We start from the raw sequence: 23190 nt of genomic DNA, 5'->3' as shown, positions 1-23190 counted from the left end.
ATGCCCAGACCTCCATTTGTATTGGTACAACCACTTAAAAACATGGTTTGGAGGTTTTTGGAGAGGGTTCTTGCTGTTGTAGTTTGACCTCCGTATGGAGGGCAGGCAGGCGAGGGCCACAGTTCTACAGTACACTGCTTGCACCTCATTGGTGAGGAGTGTGCTGCCCCATCCACACAGGACAGGTACATAGAGTTGTGACTTCAGAAAGTGCCTTTTACCATGTTTTTATAATGGATCTGCTCCTGCAGACTGTATCTACGAGCATTGGTAGAGTACAGCTCTTCTGTACTGCCTACAGTACAACATGGGCTGGCAGCTTCCACAAAACAGCTGTGCCTGGAGATTTCCTCACTGGCCACAGTGCCTGTGAGTTGGAGCAGAGGTGAAGAAGCAGCAGCAGCCCCACTGTGTGCTCCTCTCACATAGAACAGTTCCTCCTGCCTGCTCATCCATCCTACTCTCCCACTCCTGCCGGGGCTTTCTCCAGTCAAATTTCAGATGTGCCCATGGCTCCCTGCAATGACCTGCTTCTTTTCATTAACTATTCAGCAATGTTTGCAGAACACAAACCAGTTGGGATGTCTTGCCTGGGGACAGACATTAGCAATCCAGAGATCCAGAGAAAACAAAGCTAAAGGATGCTGTCACTACAGTACTTCATAAGAGTATCCAGTGTCTCTCCCCACTCCTATTTCAACATCCAAAATGTGCAAGTAAGCAAGCATTGTGCAGCCTGAACAGAGTGGCCACAGTTTATGCTATACTGCCTCATCTGTTCTTTGCACCAGCTGTTCCTGGAAGGAGGTGCCACTGAATTGTTTCTCTCTTCCTCTGATGCTCTGGAAGAAAGACAGAGGGCATTTTTAAAAAATCTTGGCCTTTTAGCAGAGGGAACAGGGTTGGATTGTTGTGTATTGGCTATTGCTACCTTCTCATCCCATGCCCTTCTTGCTGTGCAAGCACAATACAAGACATGACATGCTGAAATAATATTTAGTTTTGCAGCTGGGCTCATTACTGGTGTAATTTAGAAGGTATAACCAGTCATCAGAATTTCAAAATTATTCAATTTTCAATAAAGAGGCAATTTCCACAGGATGATGACCATAAAAGAATGACAGTATACTCAAGAACAAAGAACAAATCTGCCAGTCTGACAAGGATTTCCCTGATGTGTCATCACAGTTTAATTAAAATTTACTGTAAGAGAGCAGACCAAGTCAACCCTCCAACAAAGGTGCTTCCTCCTTTCCTTTGGGCAATAAAAATAATCTCCCTTTGTTTTAAATTACTGGTGCAGAAAGAGATTGCGACAAATCATTCTCCAGAACTAAATAGATGGCTGAAAAGTATGAGCCAAATTCATCTTTTATACAGTTGATAGATTTGACTCTAGATGATTTGTGGCTCTTTCAAACCCACCTCAGTGTATCAATTGGCTATTTCCCACGAATTTTGTGCTCTGCAGTCACTAAGTCAGCCACAAGGACTTCTCAGGTCTCTGGCAAGTGGCCGTGGTGGCCACGCTTTTCCCCCCTGTCCCAGGGTCACAGAGCAGCTGCCCACCAGCACTGCCCACCCCAACCTTGCACTGCACCTCTAAACGCACCCAGCTGACCATCAGAGCCTGTGAGGCCATGTCTTCCAGCCAAAGCCAGTTTCTTCCACTTCTGTGGTTTCACTGAAAGAGCTAAAAGCTTCCTCAGTCTTTGGAGAACTACTTCATTCCGAAGGAACTTTCCTATCAGAGCTACAGTGTCTCAGCATGTCAGGGGATGCAAAGCAGAGCTGCAGGGACAGCTATGAACCTGTAAAATACTATGGCCAAAATAATGTCTTCACTGACTGAACAATCTGACCAGTGACTAAAAGTATTAAATTAAAAAGTATTCTGTTTAAATCCAAATATTTCTTTATAGCTCTAAAAATCTAGATACAGTAGCACCATGTTTGCATTGGAGAATGAGAAAGCTAAGATGGCTTATACAATTAAAGTTGTGCTGTCTAGGGTCTTTGTTTTGTCAAAGATGAGTGAAGTCAGAAGAAACAATAAAAACAGTGCATTTTTCAAGAACATTGATTTCATGGGGATAGTTTTCTCCAGCGTAATAATCAAAGACACCACAACACACATATATAAAGTGGGGACTGAGAGCTGTAGTTTTAACCTGGTAATGGTCCACAAGACAAGTACACCTAAGAGCATTTATCTCTTCTCAGAGCAGACATGTAAAAAGCATTAGCCTCCATCATGCTGGTGTCTGTTATCAGGTCTACATGCAGGCCCAGAAAGACTATGCAGTACACGTATAAATATACATACCCGACTTGGGTACAGTCTCGATATGGCAGCACTGAAAATATGCTACAGAAGGATCTTCTGCTGCTGATAAGGACTATTCTAAAATATAAAAGAAAATAAAAGACATCAAAGACTAACAATGAAAAATCCCACCACAATAATCAAAGCAAACAGATGTTACCATTGAGGAATTTGCAATCATAAAACTTCCATAATGGACAATTTCTCCATCCTCTTCCACATCTCACAGACGTTGTGCTACGGAGCCTTTACAGAAGTGCTAAAGCCTGTGCCGCAGCAAATCAGCAGTGAACGAGTAGTGGGGTCCCATTCCCTCTAAGGGCTTTCTAGGAAGACTATCTTGAATATGTGACTTGGAATCCAGGATAGGTGCTTTCTTAGGGAAAGGAGTTTCCCCAGAGAGGCACAGGATCATTCTGTCAACTCACTATAATGGCTGAAATTCAACAGACAAATCCAGCAGCAATCCAGGTGATACACACTCTGGCTGCTGGTTGTGACCTCTCTCTGCTAAACCAAAGGACTCCCTTGATAGTCAGCTTTTTGTTCCTGAAATAGGCTTCATCCATCAATCAGGTTTGCGATTATCCTAAGTTTTCAGATCCTTTCACTGTTTTCAAGCTTCCTCCTTGAGTCTTCTCCAGTTTTTCCACATCACCTTTCTTGTCTCCAGACATTATCCCTGACCTCAGCAGTTGCACATCTTCCAGTCTTACCTTTAAGATCAGTGTCTAGCCGTGACACCCTGCCACCCTCTGTGCTCTATAATCACACTAGACCTCTTGGTTATGATGTTGCATTGACACTCAGGCATAACTGATCCCACAGTTCCCTGCCATTTGTCCTCCAGCACTACATGTGTCTTGGTCACTGTCAGGGCTGAATCCCTCCTCCTCTAAGAATGGCTTGCCCTTATTTCTCATAGACAGTTAGCTCAAGATTTGGCTATATGAAAGCATACATTATCTACCTGCAGGAGAGCTTATCTCAGAATCCAGGACACTCTTAGAGCAAATGCCTTGCATTTCTAACCAGTCTCCAAATCTCTGCAACATCTGCAAAGTCACTGTGTGATACTGTCCTGGTTTCAGCTTGGATAGAGTAGATTTTCTTTAAATCCAATAGCTTGGAGTAGCCCACCTGGTACACAGCCACACTGTTGCCTTCAGCCATTGAGCTCTGACATTTCATTAAGGAGCATCAAAACCACCCTGAGGTCAAGACCCACATTCCATAAAACAGAGCGGAATGCCAGCAGCTACACTACTAAAGTTTTGGGAGATGAAGACTTGCAAGAAGCCAAGAGAAGTTTGACCAAGCAGTAAGATATAAAATGCCAATAAGTAACTGCTTACAAATATACCCTTCTTCCTTGTTACCTTCAGGACACCAAGAATTGTACAGTTGTACAACTGACCCTTCTTCCCTCTAAAGGCCAACAGGCTGCACCATGTCAAATTCCTGTAAGACACAGTGGCAGCAATTTGTGCTGTTTCCTGATCTGATTAGTGTTAGAATTCACTGATACCTTACCTTTCTAAAAATCTCCACTTGTGGTGAAAATGCTAGGACCTACTGCTACATTGGTTGGCAGGGCTATTGCACTTCCTTGCTCCGCTCTCCAACGCTGACTCTTCTGACATTGTGTCCCACAGACCTGTATGCGAGGATTTAACCTGAATTTTTTATCCACTGTCCTACACTGGCCAAAGCTGGACAACAAACCCTAGCAAGCACTTTTGCTCTTTGCTGTCCAAAAACCATCACACGCACCTATGAATCTCCCACCAGTTACGCTGCTATTAGAACACTGTCTCCTTAAGGGACCAGCTTAGTCATCGTTCTTGGAAAAGGTTTAGCTCCCCAAGAGAGCTGCACGTAATCCTTGGAAAAATGCAGAATGATCGATTTTCCTTCTCCTGGATTACTCTGCTACAGCAATCCTATTTTCTTCCTTAAAAGCCCGTTTAAAAGCAAAGAGGGATTTACCCTTTAATGAAGAAGGGTTTCTAATAATAAATGTGCATACAGCTTTAGATAGTTCTCCTGCAGCAGATGAAGTACATTTCATTGTTGTCTGAATGCTGTAATACTCCTGACCCAAGGGAAATGTCTCAGATCCTACAAGATAGTCTCATGGTGTGGCAGTAAGATATAGAGCAGGCAGGAATAATTTTTCCCATTTGAGAACAGCAATCCACAAGCAAAAAAACCCCAGCATATGATTAATTTTGTGCTTGCTACTGCTTACTGCTGAATGGTTGCTACTCACAACAGCTTGCTTGTTCACTGGGAGCCTTGTTTGCTGATGTATGAAACTTGGCACAGGTTTCGAGGCTGACATCAGAAAGCATCTTTGAATTCGGAAAACCACAGTACCCACTAAGCATATTATCCCCCTCCCTCTGGTTGCTTCTGGAAATACAGCTCTTCCACCAACGCCCTACACCTCCCTAAAAATACCACTCAACTCTTAATACTTAAAAGAAAAACAAACTGGTGCTTCCATGTCCACAAGCAAAGACAACAGTAGGAAGTTACCACAGAACTGTGTGTATCAGAAGGAATCAGACAAGAAAGGAAATAAAAAGCACCAGCCCAGCCTCTATTTTTTTTCAGATTTCTTTCCCTTGGGACCCAAGTATTGCCTCTCTTTCCATAAACCGGCGGACCCTCTTTACACAAAGATCTCCCAGGCAGAGCATGAGAGGAGCTCACAGCCTCCACTGCCAGGATGCCACATAAACCTCATCTGCAAAGCTGCTGAGGGAGGGTGATGCAAAACAGCTTTAGGAGCTGGACTGGAAAGGAAGCAGGGAAATCAGTGGTCAGATCCTCATCATGGAGGGATAAAATGGCATTTTATGTATAGGCCTGATGACTTGCATGGAAGCAAAAAATTTCTGAAGGCCTACAATGGTTTGCTGGGGCAGAAAACCCAGAAGCTTGCCACAAAGCTTGCTTTGGAGAAGAAGTTGTAGTGGAAGTCCATTGCTGTTCAAAAAAAATCAAATTATTGCTTATGGGAGAAAAGTATTTTCCTGGATTTCAACTCTTCAACAAAGGGCATCTAGAATCTTGCACACCTCTGAAGGAGCTATCGTGAGAGTGTTTACATGCCTTGATTCCAACTGTGCCACCTAGACATGTTTAAAACCACCTCATAAAAAGGTTTTCACTCTTTAATTCTCCCATTTCACCGAAAAGTTGTACTAATCACTATGGTTCAGAGCAACCATTATGTTGCAAGAGAGTTTTGACAATGTGCAAAGGCTATAAAAGCTAATCTTCCAATTTCTTTATGAAGTGTATACTGCAAAAAAAACTTAATGAGCACAAAGTTCTCGACAGAATCAGTAATTTGTAAAGACTTGAAGAATAATGTCTGCTTTCCTCAGCATCTGTCTAGGGTGGACTGTGTTGCACCAAAAGGCTGCCATCAGGCAGTGTGATATACATCATATACACCATGCACAGGTGGAAGACTGTAGCCTCTTTCCTCATTCCTGATTGGTGATGTTTGAGTGCCAGGGCTCCGCTGCCCTGCACACAAACAATGGATGCTGTCGGGGTAGCAGCCCTCATTTTGGAGTCTCACAAGTTCAAGGGCTGTTAGAAGGTGGCTGAGAGCAATTATGGACTGTGAGGGTGCTGCCAATCATCAACCTCTTAGTCTGCATGTGTGTGCCATTAAGAGAGCAGCAAAAGAGACCTTTCATGCCGGTGTTTGGTGTTCCCTTAGATGTGTTTGCTAACAAAAAACTGAGAAAGCAGTGGCATGGGGATGGGAGAGGAACGTTGTTTTACTGCTTTTTATACCTGCTCTATACAATAACTCTAGTTGTTCCTGTCCCATTCCCAGCAGGAGTTGTTAGTTCAGATGGCTCAGGCTGCCATTTCAGTGGCTCATTTTTGCTGATCTTCTGCTTCAGTGTTTATGGAGGCTATCACCAATAAACCTGCTGAGTAAAGGGGTAAAACCACATGCTGGTGGCTACCTGTGCTAGTTTGTATGTCAGGGTTGACTTGTCTTTGTCTTCAAATTTATTTTGTGCTGTTTTACAAGACTCTTTTGCTAACACAGTCTAGGAACCCTAATTTTCTAACTCCTTTAATAAGCCACGACCTACAAATCCAAAGAAACCGGTTTAACCAGTGAACAGAAGTATCAACAGGAAGCTTTTCAAGGACTCGCTGATAAGCTCCAGTCTGTGTATTTTTCTGTAGGAGCTTTTTCTCTGTGCTAAATAGATGAACTCTTATTTTAACCTCAGCGGGTCCTGCCTTGCTGCAGGACTGCCAAAGGCTGGACCCAGAGCATTGTTGCTCAACACGTGTCATCCCTGAGGCTTAGAGGGAAGAGCTCTCAGTGCCACAGGACAAGGAACACACCACTTTACAGGTTGAGAGATGCAAACAAGGGCAGTTACCTGAGAGAGGAGCCCTGAGCCATCACTCACACTGCAGTTTTCTTTTCTGGGACAGTCACAAGCCAGTGAAACGACTTCTGAAAGTGCTGGCTATTTTAAAGTCCAGTCATCAAATTCACCACCCAACAATATATTCAGTGTAGATGTTTTCAAAATTGGGTTCCTGATCTTAAGTAAAAGACTGACATCCTGTGACAGAAGGGTCAGGGGTTTTGGAGGAAGCTCAGAGAGTCTGACTCCAGCCCAGCTCAGTGCCTGCATCCTGCACAACCATGCATGAGCCACCTGGGACAAGGTCTCAGGCATGGAAAGGAGCCCAGGAGGGTTTTCTATCCATTACAACACCTGTGGCTCCTCTGTGTCACAGGGAACTGGGGAGAACACCAGCTTCAAAGGTTTTAAGGTACTCAGAAACACTGCTGATTCTAGGATGAATACATAAAGCAGATCCATCCGTATTTCTAGAGGTCTTTTTCATCCAGAGTGCCTATTAACTTCAGTGACTGCATCCAGACCCCTGGGAAAAACAGTCTGCACTCAGATTACTTACTGCTAGACAAAGGGGTGACACAAAGCGTTAACTCTGCATTTTATTTTTAGCTAGTATCATTGTGGCTCTATGGCCATAGGATGAAAACTATTTCCAAAACTGTGTCTCTTATTGTATTTATATTCTGGATAAAAATATCTTTATTATTATTGTGGTAATATTCTGGAAAACTCTGTCTGCTGATAAAGATAAGAAGCCAGTTGAATAACAGAAGCTTTCTCACTGCTGTCTTAGCAAGAAAAATACTCAGTTATATTGTCAGGCCTAATGCCTGATCTATGAATTAAGATAAAATGTTGCACATATGCTACAAATACTTTTTCGCAAAACATGGAGAAAAGAGTTTACAAATCAAATATTTATTCATTCTTTTGCAGAACTTGACTTTCTGTCAAGTTTATTTTATATGCACATCTCAGAAATTACTTGTTCTCTGTGCAATTTGTGTAATACCTTGTAAGTATAATTTGCTGTAAGAAATTCCCAGAGAATAGATCTACTTATGCACAAAATGGACTAAAATTAAAGGGCTGCTTTTCAGTGTTTGATTCCACATGTATTTGTGATAAAGACAATAACCAGCGGCTAGTCAGACAATAGGCAAGTCAATAGTTCTGTATGTGTCTGTTTGATACAAAAGCTGGGTCTAAAAGCGGTTTCTAAAATCTCTCAGGGACACCTTCTGCAACATTTATGTTGATTACTACCTTTCACTCCATTTAATTGTATGTATGAGAATAACAGTGAAGAAAATTTTTCTTGAGTCAAATAACACCTACCAGAACTCAATTCATAAAACCTGTGGTTCAATGCAATGTTAGAATTTCTATTGATGTGGTTCCATGTTTGATGGAAATCAAAGGCTGCGGGCACAAATTGGTCCATCAGAGCATACATGGTTCTCAGCCATGGCAGCTTCATGAGAACAGGCACGTGCAAGGATCAGCTCTCACTGAGATAGTTTAGTCTACAAGCAACCTATTCAGGTGGCCTAGTTCAAACCTATTCAGGTTTGGAAGAAGAATAAAAAAAATATCATGAGGCATACAGAGAAATTGTCTTTGGAAAAATCAGAGAGGATAGGTATCTTCTTTATAAACAGGGAGGAGCTAGTTTAACTTCTGAGCTCGATACCACAAGAGAGAACCCATTTTGCTGATGGAAACACCTTCAGCTCATGGGAACACCATGCCTTTGCAGTAAGCCAAGCTGCTGTACATGTCCCCCCAGTGCCTATGGCTGTAACCTGGGTAGTCCACATCCCAGTTCAGGGTGTGCTGCAGCCACAGGTGCACCCCTCACACATCCCCTGGAAGGCTCTCTTCCTACATCTGCCATGGAAACCAGGATCCCATGCCTCATTTTGCCATGACCATCCTCGGCTGTGCATTTACCAGCAAGCTGTATCCACTAAAAGATGTTGGAAGTATCCTTGAACCATGGCTAAACTTGGTCCAGGCAGGTTCAGCTACGTGCCCCTCTCACACTTAGAACCTGGAAACACCCTTGAAGAAATGCAACCAGATTATGCCTAGTTTACTCCAACAGCATTACAGATTTTTCTTTTATGCAGGTTATTTGTATTAAGGAGACACAGGTCTTAAAATGTGCGGGCTAGCATTTTCATTGACCGGTACTTCCCTGGGGGACGGAGCATGCACTGCAGCCTGCACCCTCAAAGATTATTTGAAAGGCCATTAGGAGATATGTGGTGAGTGGCAGTGGCTGTGCTCTTGCAGGGGAATGCCAATCCTGCCCCTTCCCTCACACCCCATGGGCTGCCTCTGCAGAAGCAGCCTCTGCATGCACACAGTACCTGCCGTTTCTGGTATCGTGTTGCCGCATGTTCTTGATAAAATGAACCTTCTTAAAGTTCTTTGGTCTGGGTGATCCTGAGAGTGTCCGACATCTGAAAAATAAATCAGTTGCAAGGGAGGGGAGGGAGAAGAAAAAAAAATTCTCAGTTCCCTGCTGTACCGCCAAGAAGTCTACACAAAAGCAGGAAGGAAAGACGAGACAAATGATTCAAGTCACCCTGTGTTAGGAATCAGCAAGAACAATAAAGACAATAAGTCTGGAAACGGGACAGTTCAAACAAAAAAAAAAATTAAAATAATAATAAGAAAAGGCATCATCCCCCTCCCTTCATGCAAAAAAAGAAAAAAAATCATAAAAAATCTCAGCAAAGTAAAACTTCCTGTAATCTGCCATGAGAGTTTAGCCCAAGCTTTCAGAAGAAAAAAAATTAAACCAAACCAAAACCGAGTAAGTATGCAATTTTTCCCACTCGCACCAACACCCACGCTTTTGTATGCTCCTCAGCTATTGATAAAGGAGCCATTGAAGGAAGTTCTTTCTTGTTTTAATTTTAGAAAGATTTAAAATCTCCTATTTGGAAGGATAATTCCTATTTGATTTTAACTCTAAAGATTGCTTTTCACATTCCTGACAGTATACAAACCAACTAAAAATAAAATAAACTACTCCAGGAAAAAAAATACAATTCTTCAAAACATTAAGCCTTAAATCTATTTTACATCTGAATGGGCTTTATAAATTGCAGTTACAGAAAGAAATTGCCAAAGGGAGGAGAGATGAGAGCAATATCCTCCCCCCTCCCCCTGCCTTCCACCCTTCCACCCTTGCTCTTTCTAATCAGCTGAAACCACAGTGCATGTGAAAGCGTTCTCTGTCTCATCCAGAGCTGCTTCATTGCGAGGCGAGGCAGAGCTCGCAGGCACTGGAGATGAGTCCAGGGCTGCAACCGCGGCTGCTGCATCCTCCGTGGCTCCTCCGGGACCAGCATCCTCTGCTGGTGCACGGGACCAGCACAGTCCCTCTGTGTTAAGCTTCCCTAACCAATTTTCCCATCCTCTCCCCTGCACAGGCAGAATTCTACAGCTTCTCAAGCACAAGAGATCGTTACGTTGGACTGAAAACACAGACCACTGTGCCAGTCCCCACTGCTGTACCCAAACACCATCGGGCTGCACGGGCACACCCCGAGAGGGGCACCCCATCACTCTGCCACTTCTGCCTTCCTCCTGCTGGTAAAGACCTTGAGATTCCCTCACCCTCTGATTGCAATTAGCCTTGTTAGCTTCTTCACAGGAAAATACCACCAAGAGAGACATTCTACCACCAATTCTGCAAATTAGCAAGTAAAAATACTGCCTGGCAAACCATACTTTGTTTATATCTTTTACCAATTATACATGTTTGAATCACTTATGGGAACAATTCATAACATGCTGGTAAGCAAAGCATGGTAAGCTTTGTAAAAATAATCAAGACTTGGTAATAAGCCAATTGGTACAGCCTCTGCTGTTCTTTGCTTTGAGGTAGGGAGACACAGCCAATCTGCATGCTATAGGCTAAACACCAATATAAACCAGCTGAATTACAGGTCCCAAGATAAAGAGGCAGTCAGACTTAGACTGCTGTCTTGCCAAACAGCTGACCTGGAAGCATTCCATGCACTGGTCAGATTACTGACCAGCCAGTTTCTGAACTGTTAAGCAGTTGCTCCATTTTCCATCACCCCAGAGGATTGCCTAGTGACTAATTACTGTGGTCCCCAGAGAAGGAAGCTGTGGTCTCTTAGATGCAGAAATCAAACTTCACTGAAGCTGCCAATATAACAAGGATGGGGGCAGATTTATTAGTGGGGCAGCAGTCACAAACCTACTAGCCAACACACAGACAGTAATGCTGGTAACCAAAATAAGTTTGAATGTGCTGAGAGAATAAACAGTAAAAATCCATTAAAAATACTAGCCTTCAAAAACTTACTATATTAAACCATCTGTACATACTTTTAAATGTACCACAGATGTTAGGGTACTATTGACTTGGGGATCGTCATTCATATAGGTGACAACTACACTTTTCTATTAATCAAATTTGACATTTTAATTCCTGACATTTCATTTAAATATGGCCTTTTTGTTTAATGACCTAAAGTCAGGGAACATGCAATTCACATCAGCCACCACCTTGCAGGACGTGTGAAGTTTCAACACTTTTACTCACTATGAAGAATATCTCAATGTGAAGACCCAGCTACTTTTCAACATGAGGAGGGAGAGCAAGCCTGCCCATGCATGTGCTTTACAGACAAGAAGCCAGAGAGACAGTAAATAAAATGACCTCCGCAGTGGGGCATTTTCCTCGATGTCCTCCAGAGTTTCCAGAGAAGATCGCTGGGAGATCAGCCGACGTCTGCAGAGAAAACAGAACACAATCACTGCTGATTGGAGGGCACGAGAAAGTCCTCAGAGCTGTTATTCAGTAAAGATCACACACTGTCCTTCACTAGCCAAGCCATACCTTTGGATATTAATAAATTTTGTTCCATTCTGCTTATCTTAGTGTATTTGATTCCACCCAGAAGCAAACTTACTCCATGCAGGCTGCTACAGTAAAGCAGAAGTTGCAGCTTCGCAACAGCTCCTCCTCAGTTCATGTTTCCCTTCCTTCAAGGGTTTAACACCCATCTAACACAGTCCCACGCGTGCTGCAGTACAGCTGGCAATGCTACAAGTATAGTGCTTTGACAAAATAATGCAGACATAGATCCACAGAGACTGCCTGTCCTTCACACTGCCACAGGGGACACTTCTCTTTGCCCCTCACACTTTCTACCAAGTAAGTGCCAATTGTTTCTCCATGACGTCCATCTCATCGCTCCTGTGCGGAGTGTCTGAAGTGAGATGAAAGATGATGGTGCCAGCAACACTGGTAATAAAATAGCAGTTTAAACAGAAGCTCTGACCATCCCTGTGAGCAGCACAGGTGAGCTAGGCTCTGTTTTAAGCCATTTTCCTATGTCTGAGTCACATCCTTCCTCCACCTTCAGAGAAATAATTATGGAATTCTTAGCATTACATTGGCTGCTGCAGCAGGCAGGGAAGAAGCCCCCATACAGGCTTTGTTTTAGCAGCCATTGCTGCTGCACAACCTCCAAACACCCTGACAGCAGCACAAAACAAGGACTGCACCCAGCCCTCCAAAAAGCACCACAAATACCATAAATGAATGTGTAAGATACAGCCCACCCGCAGGGACATAAAGAAGAATCAAGCTGGCAATCATTGAAACTACTCCGTCGTCGATGGGCATCAAAACAGCTGCAACAGCCAGCAGAGCCGTGGCACTGTGCCCCAGCACCCAGCTGGCAGGAGCAATGCCAGCACCCATCAATCCCAGGGGCCATGGCTGAGGCACGGAGCACCTCACCAGTGACTTCGGAGTATGAACTTCAGTGATAAAAGTCTTCAAAGACTATCACTATTTCTTGCCCAATTCCCACTGAGCTGCCTTACTCCCTTGATCTTCAAGCAGAATTTCCAGAATGTTATGAGCACTCCTATATGCTTGGAAAGGTGCTCATTAATTTATTCCTGGGCTGTATTTTCACAGTAAATTGTCTACTCTGATGCCAGTGTTAGCAGTTTCTAATCCTTCCTGCAATTCCCTTGCCCCTCCAGTTGTGCTGCTACAACTGTTCCGGCAGCCATGCTGCAAATCTGATTACTGAAATGTTTTTCAGTTCAGAATAACCCTGAGGTTCATTGATTCCATTTGCCATTAATTCAAACATCAGATTTCTATCACTGACCCATAGACAATACATTTCAGGACAATTTGAATGTGCATGCAGCTTTTTCTCACTTAGAAAATCACAGAAAACCCCTCAAACAATTTATAGATCAACTAAGTGTGAAGCATAATCCTCTTAGATAAAATATGCAAACCTAAATCCCCTCAGGCTTTGTCTAAACTAGGATTTTTAGAAGATCTGGTGCAAGACAGGATACACCTTCAAAATGCTATGAAAAAAAGTCTGCATTTCAGGATGTGCTGGCATAGACAAAGAAGAAGAGACCAAATATCTGTCTCCTGCACCCATGGGTGCTCCCTCAGCTCCATCCACAGTCAGAAAGGACACAGGAATGCTCTTACTGGGAGAAATTCAGATCAGGAGGAGCTCCTCCTCCACTTGCAGTTTCACTGACCCATAAGCAAAAGCTGTAGGTTCCAACTACCAGCACCACTGGCAGATGACATGGCAGACAACAGCTGCTGGCTTTTTAATACCTCTTCATACATCATTAGCTTAATAACACAAATAATGGCATGCTCCCATCTTGTAGTGTTACAACACCAAAAGCATACTTGGCATGTTGTTAGTCAAAGAGAGATAAACAGCGGTACTACCTTGCCACCTTCTTCATACTAAATTTATCAAATTAGTCACACTGTATTTCCTGTAGATGCCAGGTGCTTGTACAGCACCAGGTGCATATTCCAGTTGCCACTGAAACCTTTTTCCAAGAGTCTCCTTGCCCAAAGCTATGCACCATCCTCAGCCTCATTGCTGACAGTTTGTCAGACAGGGTTTGAAGATCCTACATGTGCATCCGTCATGAAGGCAGAGGCATGCGGTGGCAGGAACGCACCCAACTGTATTTCACCAGCTGCTCATCCAGTTGTTGCCTGCTGAAGTCCTCTGGCTTCCCTCGCTGGTCCCAACTTCTTAAACCCGGCACTGGGGATGCCGCCTCCTGATTTTTGCTTGCTAACCTCAAATGCAACATAGGCGGGATGGGAATTGCTGCCACCTCCTCTTGGCATGAAAGACCTCACACTGATTTTCACCAGTACTGATTTTGCAGCATTTTGGGTACCTTACATGGCAAGTGAGCCAGCACAAAGGAGTGGGGGAAGCTCTTTGTTCACCCAAACTTGGGAGAGGAACACTGATCCCTGAGCTCCCTCTCAACTAGGGCATAATACAAGTGTGACTCTGGATAAACCCATCCATCTAGGAAGGAAGAAAGCACACATAAAAGGTTCTGGCACAAGCAGCAGTGAGAGCAAGGATATCCAGCCCACCCCCCAACCCAGCTGAAAACTGCCACATCTTTCACCTCTCCCCAGAATCATTAGTTTTAATCACTTCAACTCCCAGCACTGTCAAAGGAGCACTGGGGAGGCAGATTTGGAGCAACTCTGTTGATATCAGTTCATACTGCCCAGGAATCGCACCCTCTTCTCACTGAGGAAGCTCAGACGCAATGAAGGATGTGCAATTATTCCACTTGATCTTAAATCTTTATTTCAAGGCCTAATTAAGATGACCTAAATACCAGTATTTTATAAGCTTTCCACAGCTGGATATTATACTAGAAATGCCAACTAATGAGCCTACCTGCTGTGAACGAAGTCACATCCTGTACCACACACACGGGACAAAAAACAATTTTGGAAAAGCAAAGCTTTTGAAAGGACCTTCCAGGGAATACAAGCAAAATCAGTTTTTCATTTACTTCATTAAGAATTAATCACCTCAACTGGTGCTTAGTATTTAAATTAATCATCTTTCTCTCTTCAGGCAAGCAGCCAGGTCCATACAACTCCTAAAAGGGGGTTTTTTTCAACAATTGATTAGCATGCTATAGCAGCTGGTATATGTAGACACTTGCACTAAAATAACCCAAACTGTTTTATATCACACATCACCATCATTCTGATGTAAAGCTGTGTTGATACCTATTTTGTATTTTAAAATGCTGTCTGTATCTCTGTGGAAGTTTCTTAAAAGCTGAAATGTTCTCTTCGTTTCCCGTCTCCAAAGTCAGATTAATACATGGCTCAGTTGCAAAAATAAAACAAAATACAAGGGAAAAAAAAGAAACTAAATACAAGGAAAAATAAAATAAGGCAGGTCTGTAACCAAAACAGCACATAGCCAAAGCTAGTAGACTACAAATATATTGACCATAACCACCCCATCAATCAGGGGGAAATTATCTTTGCTCTCAGTTGCTGCAAAATACTCAGCTCAGTTATGTTAAATATACAGAATCTTAAGCCACATAGACAGGAGGTGATAAAAAAAAAAAAGGAGCTGCAATCAGAACATTGGATAAATTCATCCAGGAAGGAAGGAAGGCAGGAAAGAAGCCAATGATAATCCAAGAGATAAGGAAAAATAAACCCACGTGTAATGACTTTCTAGCACAGCTACAAAATCAGGAAGAAAAAGATGCATTTTAAATACCACTACTTTCTGTGAATGTTGGGGGTGTAATTTTCCCCCTGCTTCTGTTAAGACCACAAACCTGTAACAGCTGAAGCCAGCATCTAGAGTGCTGCTGGCTCCCAGAACACAAAACAACCCTTCAGGACAAGCTTCTTCACTTTGTCTGAAACAACTGCATCCCCTCAGACGCAGTGACATGGGACACACGATTGCCAATCATCTGAACACCTGCTGGCTGCATTAACACTCATGGGAGAACTTGGGATGACAAAGACATTTCAAGAGCTGAAGACTGTTGGCAGCTCCCACGTCCACTGGGCCACCTCCTCCCTTCAGGTGGGCAGGCAAAATGGGCAAGAACCACAGGGCAGAAATGTCTGTGCCATTACCTTCTGACCACAGCAGTGTTTATAATAATGTGGCTTGGAAGCATCAGAAAAGCACAGGACTGCTTGACACTTTAAAAATGTTGGATTCTTTATTTCCACTGTGCCTTCATCACAAAAGATGTATCCTGCACATAGGAACACTACCCTAGACAGATGCAGAAGGGGAGTGGAAAGAAAGTAATCATGAAACCTGCAGTGATTGGGAATGAGATCAGGATACCTGTAAGGATACCTCAGGGCCTGCCTAGAGGTGTAAGTGAAGGCTTTCCCTCTGCCATCCATCCACCCTCGGAAAAGTGCCAGCTCCAGACTCAAAGAGGAGGTCTTGCTCAAAAGCCAACCTGTCCTTTGCAAGCATTCCCTGAGGAGCTACCAAGACATACACTGGACTTGTGGCTCCCATGGGTCAAACCAGGCAGAGCATCACTGTGATCCTCTATCGGAACAGCGACACTAGGGCTGTTTTTTTCATTTGGGCTTCATATTGCTCCTTCCAGCACCAAAATGGCTTGAACAGTAGAAGGCAAATAAGGAGAATATTCAATGAGATCTAAGATTAGGCTTCTATGTAGTAGAATGAAAAAAATACTAAAAGTAAATAAATAAATATATACATACATATGTATTTTATATATTACAATAATACGGCTACAAACATATCTTGCAGGCTACTCTGTGTTTTGAGTAAGTTATCATTTGCCATTCTTTTCCCTAACCCCTTTGGAGTTGGATTTGGGTATGAACAGAAGTGCAGATGCTGGCTGTCTCTCCGCCCCCAGGCCCAGGGGAGTAGCTATGAGCAGAGTTGCCAGATGCAGGCCATGCCCTGTCCCCAGCAGCTCTGGCCCCTTTCTCACTCCAGGGAAACTTAAATGCCACTTCTCTCCAACCCCTCCTCAGCCTGCCCGCTGCACACCTCTGCCCAAACTCCCAGGCTAAGCTGTGACAATTAATGCATTCTTCTGAAATATTATACAAGACATCAGCTGTGAACGAATCCCCATTCACTTCCTGACCCCTGACTTCATGCCCCAGCATGAACCCAGATGAAAGACCCGCTAATGAGTCACCTCTCACCCTCCCTCTGAAGTTTTTGCTGGGATTCTTATGTCCCAGCTCATTTTCTTCCTATCTTTTGCCAATATTACAGGAAGACAAACACAGGAAAAACAAACCCTGAGACTATTGAAAATTATTAAGGGAAATAGAATTTCCAGGAGCTACCCAAAGTGATATAGAGCCATTTTTAATTGTGTGCTATCATAATTATGCAGCAGAGCCATTATCTGCAAAGAACATCAAACTCCATTTAAGACTTCCAAGCTGAGCAGCTTATTGCCCACAATGGGAGTTAAAAGCATCTAGCACACGCTGAAAATGGGTTATTTTGTTAATTCAGCAGCCCAACCCAAACACACAGAGAACACACCAAGAGCCCTCCATTTAGCTGTCACCTATGTGCAGGCAGGATGCCAATATAGTCTAAGACCACAGCCTGCTGCAGTGGGCTGTGAAGGAAAGTCTCTGAAGCAGAGATCCTGAGCTAGCAGGACCCTTAACAGCCTGCTTTCTTGGGATATGCACTGCAAGGAGACAGACCTTCAAATCTAGTGATAACTAGGAGAATAATGCCATGCCAAATGTCTCCTCAGTCTCCATCAACCTTTTGGGCATAAGCAGGAAGATGGACAGAAACAAAGAGATGATGGAAGAGCAATGGCATGAACACGGCTCCATGTTACACACTCCTCCTAAACCAGGGTACCTCCTGCACTCAATATTCCACCTGTATTGTCATCCAACTCCTCCTGCAAGCCTCATCCTCCCACATTATCCAAGGCAGAAGCTTTGAAATACACAGTACTTCAACTGCTGCCTCCTAACCTGTCTACACCTAACACCTCAACATGAAAAATACCTACACTGCCATCCCAAAGATAAGATGTAAGCAAGAATTAAGTAAGAATGAGGAAAGAAGTTAAGAAACATTGAAGAAAGGAAACATGACAATACTGAAGTATCCCAGTGACCTTTCACAATGCAACACAACACTCTGTTCACAAATTATGTAGCTTTACACAGGTGATCCTTCAAATAGCATACAAAATTCTAGCACAGCCCTGTCCCAATGCCCCAGAGAGATCATCTCGGTCTGGTTACATCAAATATAAAATCAAGAGTACTAGCACTGCAAAGAGACAAGGAGCTTTCACTAGAAGTTCTGAGTAGTAAGCTGTTCACTGTCGAAGTACTTGTCTAGTGTGAATGTGTATATGCAATTGTGCAGAAAAACAGAAGGTATGGTAGAAGAGGAATTTTGGACTTCTGGGCTTTTTTAGCATCTTGCACAATTCAACTTGACACACTATGAGTCTTTCTGGAAGACACGATTTCTAGAAATCTCCAGTGAAGGCAAAAAACTCCCAGGGTTTAGTCTAGGGAGAACAGAAGAGCAATCACCACGTTGTTGACTCCGGGGGACATTTCATTTTCATCTTCCCCAGTAGGATTCCCAATTCGCCAAATATGTATCTTGTTGGAAACCTAACATCATGGTTTAGTGGTGGATTTGGCAGTGCTTGTTAATGGTTGGACACAATGAACTTAAAGGTCAATCTAAAGGATTCCATGATTTAACGATGCCATCTTCCCACTGCAGGCAGCTGCCTCTGCACCCAGTCCTCATTCTGTTGGCTCGCCCAAGCCATAACAGGAGGAGCTACAGCCACGATTCAGTAAGATTAATTTAAACACAGCAGAGCTCTCCGAGATGCCGAAGTGCCAAAAGTCTAAATCCTCTATTATCTTTAACCAATGATTTACAGATTCACTGTCTTCACTTTACTGACTCTGCAGCAGTGTGATAGCTTTCAGAAGGCTTCTGTGCAGTGATTTGTTTTGAGTATGCCTAAACACTGCCACAGCTATATTTTTCAGAACTACCATTACCTTATAACCTAACACATATTATCATGGTAAGACATCAATGGGCATCAGCTTAATTAGAGACACTCAAAACTAGGAAAGAAGTAAATAACAAGATTAATCATCTGACCTTATGAAAACAAGGATGCCTGCCAAAGCAGATACAATAGCACTGTAAAGAACATACAAACTGTCCATCTTTATCTCCTTTTTTCTGCAGTAAAACCTACACCCTAACAGCCTTCATTGGATTAACATGAATCAAACAGATACTTCATCTGACAAAACTTTGTGCATTGCAAAACAATGAATATTTAGCTCTTTTCAAAAGCAGTGTTTCCCCTTAAACATCACATCCCAGGGAAATGAAGAAACATCTAAACCAAGTATCTGAGGAAACCACACACTGCCAGAGTGCAAGTCTTTAAAGTATCAAATCACGAAATGTTGTATTCCACAACACCCAAAGCCCTGTAATTAACTAAGAAACTCGCCTGCACATCAAGGCTTGATGCAGTAGATACCATAACACATGGAAACACAGACATGCACTACTAAGTCACCTGAAAAAAAGACTTTAATTCTAGCCTGCACACATAACCATGCAATTAAGACCCCAGCCCTTTTCTCTTCCATTTAAAATGTTTTTTAGGTTACCTACAGCCCAGCCTCATATCCCTGTCTCACTTCCAGATGCACATGTGCTGTCTGGGAGAACATATTCCACAATCCCACATCTTAACATTCTTAGACTTGGAAGAGAGCTGAACATACAATTAATTGCACTGCTAAAAATATATATCCTAGACACTGTGAATGGTCTCGATAGAGTTCTTGACAGAGAAAGAAAAGCCCCCTGTGTGAGCAGGGCTCAAAGAACAAACTAATAGGAGAAAGCTTAGCATGAGGCATTTCGGGCATGAGATATGAAGGCTGGCACAGGTGGTGGCAATCTGAGTGTTTACTGGTGCATACTGTGCATTTAGTTCTGGCTACACTTGCTACACATACCCTTGGGATCAGGCACTTTTCCCAGCATCCCATTACATACCCAAGAGTCAATGCCCTGCTTTCCCTGGCCATTCATTGCTGAAGACCAAGCCTATGCATATTGTTCAGAGATCAGCTATCATATTGGACAGCTTAGACCTCTTAACTTTTTGAAATCTGTGATAAGGTGAGACAGTCCAGTGCCATAATTCGAAACATTATTACATCCATAGGAATTAATGCCTTGTTGCTTGTTAGTTCATGCACAGTCAGATTCAATGTAAAAGGCCTTTGAGTACAAAAATACATATTTACTTAAAATATTGCATTTGCTTATGCTCTACTAAGAAACACATTTGCAATACAGGAGACATGTTCCAAAAACAGTACCACAAGATCCTTTATTAGGGTAAAGGTAGATCCTTACTCTCCAGCAGAACTGCTTCAATGTACCAGTGAGTTTGTGGAGCTGAGTCTTGCAGGGGGAGAGCTTGGTTCTTCCCTGCTTGTCTCACTAGGGACAGGTCCTGGAGCCACTCAGCATAGTACCACTGGAGCCACTCAGTACTTTTCACTCTGGGAAAAGCAAACATAGTCCTCTTTCCCCCATCCCTGCCACCATGACTGGGCATGGCACCTCCCTGTTACTGGACACTGCGTTTCTGCTGGTAGCAGAGGGTTAGATCATTTTCTTCTCTCTCTGTTGAGATCCCTTGCTCAGCATAGCTTACAGCAATTGGCTCATTCCCAGTTTGAGGTTACTCTCAATTTAAATGTTTTCAAAACCCAGTTTACTGCATTGTGAACATTTAGGTCTGCATGGTGGAAGACCAGCTACAGACCAAACATCATGGTTCAGCCTATCACAGGTGCACAAACAAAGTCTAATCATGGTTTAAAAGGTGACATTTAAGAGACTGGATCTCCATGAGAAATCCTCGCCTCCCCTACTTCCAGTAAGGAAGAATTGTTCTCATAACACTGGTAACATTTGGTTGTGTAGCTGTATCGTTGCTCTGTTTTAAGGCATGGTGGGTACAGTAGGGTCCAATATTGAGAGAAGCTGAGAAGAAGCCTGCCCACCCGTTTTCACAACAGAGTACCCAGCAGTCACCCTAATGAACATTTAATTGACTTGACAAATGCAGCCTACATCTGCAGGCTGGAGAACTGCCTTTCCCAGGATCAATATGCCCCCAAGAGCATACATGGCAATTGGCAGAGGCCAAAGGCACCTCCCAACTCTCTGCTGAAAACAGCCTCTTCCCAAGGCACCATCCCCACTCACTCAGGGAACACGTGCTGCTCTGCCACCCCACCAACAGCTGGATATGCAGACTCAAAAGGTTCCCAAATTTATGGCCTTTTATTTTCTTATATTCCCCACATACTGTCCCAGTGCTGGGTTATGAAATGTAACCAGAGCAATCTCCTGCTTATGTAATTATTGGAGAACTGAGTTTTTCTGGGTGCCAACAAGTTGGCTGGCTAGCAAATACTCAGCAATGATATATAAGTTTTCAATCAGTTTTTGAGGGGAGAAAACCCAAAAAAACTTCAAGAAATTTGGACAATGCCCTTAACAATACACTGTAACTTTTGGTCAGCTCTGAAGTGGTCAGGCTGTTGGATTAGATGATCCTTGCAGGTCCCTTCCAACTGCAATATTTTATTTTATTCTAAGAGCAGATTCATTAACACACCAAAAGTAAGGAAAACTGCCAGAGCACTCTGTTAGACTGAGTCTACTGATACTTTACATTATCAGAGCAATAAAATAGCATCTCAGTGACCAATCTGGCCAACAAAGACTGCTATTAGGGTGCAGCACAAGACCCAAATATCTCATTTTCCATACTCCCCTGTCTTGGTTCCCTCATGCTGTGCCAGAAGGATCAGATGCAGCAGCTCTGGCAGATGCAAGAGCAGGCAGCCTCTTCAAAGCACCAAATTGCACTGACTGCAGCACCAAATAACCTCAGTGATGATTCCTGACTTGTTCCGTTTCTCCCCAGCACACCCAAAAGATACACTGCATTCATATAATGCAATAAGGAAGAGTAGAGGTTGGCTGATCAACCCCAACATTTGCAGTGATCCACTTCAAATGTGTATTGAGCCCTCAACTTGATCTAGTCTATAGTGCATATAAGCAAACAAGTAGATAAAGCAATCATTAAAGGAAAATAATCAACAATTAACTGTAGTTGCAAACCCATCTCCTGGTAGAGATGATTAATTGACAATGGGTCACACCCTGACTTTACAGGAAGTCTGAAGGATCTGAGTTACCCAGCTCTCCCCACCACAAACAAACAACACAGCATTAAGCTTTGGTGAGTTTATATAACCTGTACATTACTTCAGACATCCATACACACAGGAGGTGGGGGCAAAAAGTCTCAAAATGACAGTAAAGTCTCAGGACAGGCAGCTTGATAGTGCATCTCCCTCCTCCTCTTACGAGGCTCAGGAGAGGCAGGGATGGCTTCCATAATCCCATACTTGATGAAGAACCTCCCCTTGTTAACAGCTTTACTAAAAAAGCATTTAGAAGGGCATAAAGCACCACTCAACACTACCGAATCTTCCCAGCACTCAAAGCTGGCTGCCCAAGGTCTCTGTCTCCAAGCATCTGGGAAGCACAGGAGCAAATCGCAGCACCAGGCCTGAAAAGCACCTGGCATGGGAACCTGAGCTGATGCGGTGGCTGGTTCTTTCAAAGCTAAGGTGTGGTAAGCTGACTTAGTCTGAAATGACTTACTCAGAATGATTTCCAGGTCTGGAAGGAGTAGTGTTGTGGCTGTAACTGCAGCCATGCTAAGCACCAGCTCAGGCAGACCTCTGGATGGCAAACGCCATGACCGGAGATGCAAAAACACATTTAATTCTTCTTTAGCGGAAACCCTTCTTTTGTGTGGGTTTTTTCTTTTGGGTGTTTAATTTCTTTATATACATGCACTTTTTAAACGGCTTTAGGGAGAAAAAACCCACTAAGCCAATGCAGAAATGTATATATTTGATATTAAAGGCTCTGCCCATCTGTGTGGAACAAATCAATCACATTACCATTTCCCTAGGGTGAGCAGGCATAGGGATAGAACCTATGCGGATGTAAGACTTGCAGTTTTTCTGGTCTCCCCCTTCCTTTCTCTTCTCAAAATCTCTGCACTTCCACCAGCAGCCTTTAGAGACAAAGGGTCTGTGACTTCTTTTTCAGAGTTGCGTTGCTGCCTAGTCCTCCCTCAGTCGGAGGACTTTTCTTGATAACATAAAACAAGGCACTCTGTCATCTGACTCAGTGGCAATTTTAAACCTCTGCAATGAATTGCAATGAATTTGCAGCTCATTAGCAATGAATTAAGTTGATGAAAGGTCACAGGGAACCAAGGACAATTTTTACAAAGCATCTCCGGGCAGTTTTTCCAGACCATCAGCTCTCTTTTCCTAACCCAGGAACACATCTCACACTCTTTACAAAGTCAACCGTCTGTTTCCCCATAAAAAAATCCCAAAGTATTGCCTGATGAAAC

The 23190-nt window shown here is 43.2% G+C and overlaps 1 protein-coding gene across 1 annotated transcript in view; it reads right to left on the bottom strand.

Moving 5' to 3' along the window:
- CABLES1 (Cdk5 and Abl enzyme substrate 1) overlaps nucleotides 1-23190 on the bottom strand; it is a 70782-nt gene that overhangs the window by 25190 nt on the left and 22402 nt on the right. Inside the window, 3 exon segments of the mRNA XM_039548724.1 lie at nucleotides 2327-2404; nucleotides 9123-9215; nucleotides 11456-11527. Of these exon segments, the coding sequence (XP_039404658.1) occupies nucleotides 2327-2404; nucleotides 9123-9215; nucleotides 11456-11527 (243 nt within the window).

This window comes from Corvus cornix, chromosome 2 (assembly GCF_000738735.6).
Source record: "Corvus cornix cornix isolate S_Up_H32 chromosome 2, ASM73873v5, whole genome shotgun sequence".
NCBI classification, from domain to species: Eukaryota; Metazoa; Chordata; class Aves; order Passeriformes; family Corvidae; genus Corvus; species Corvus cornix.
The sequence above is the reverse complement of the archived record's forward strand: the minus strand, read 5'-3'. Positions and strand labels throughout refer to the sequence as shown.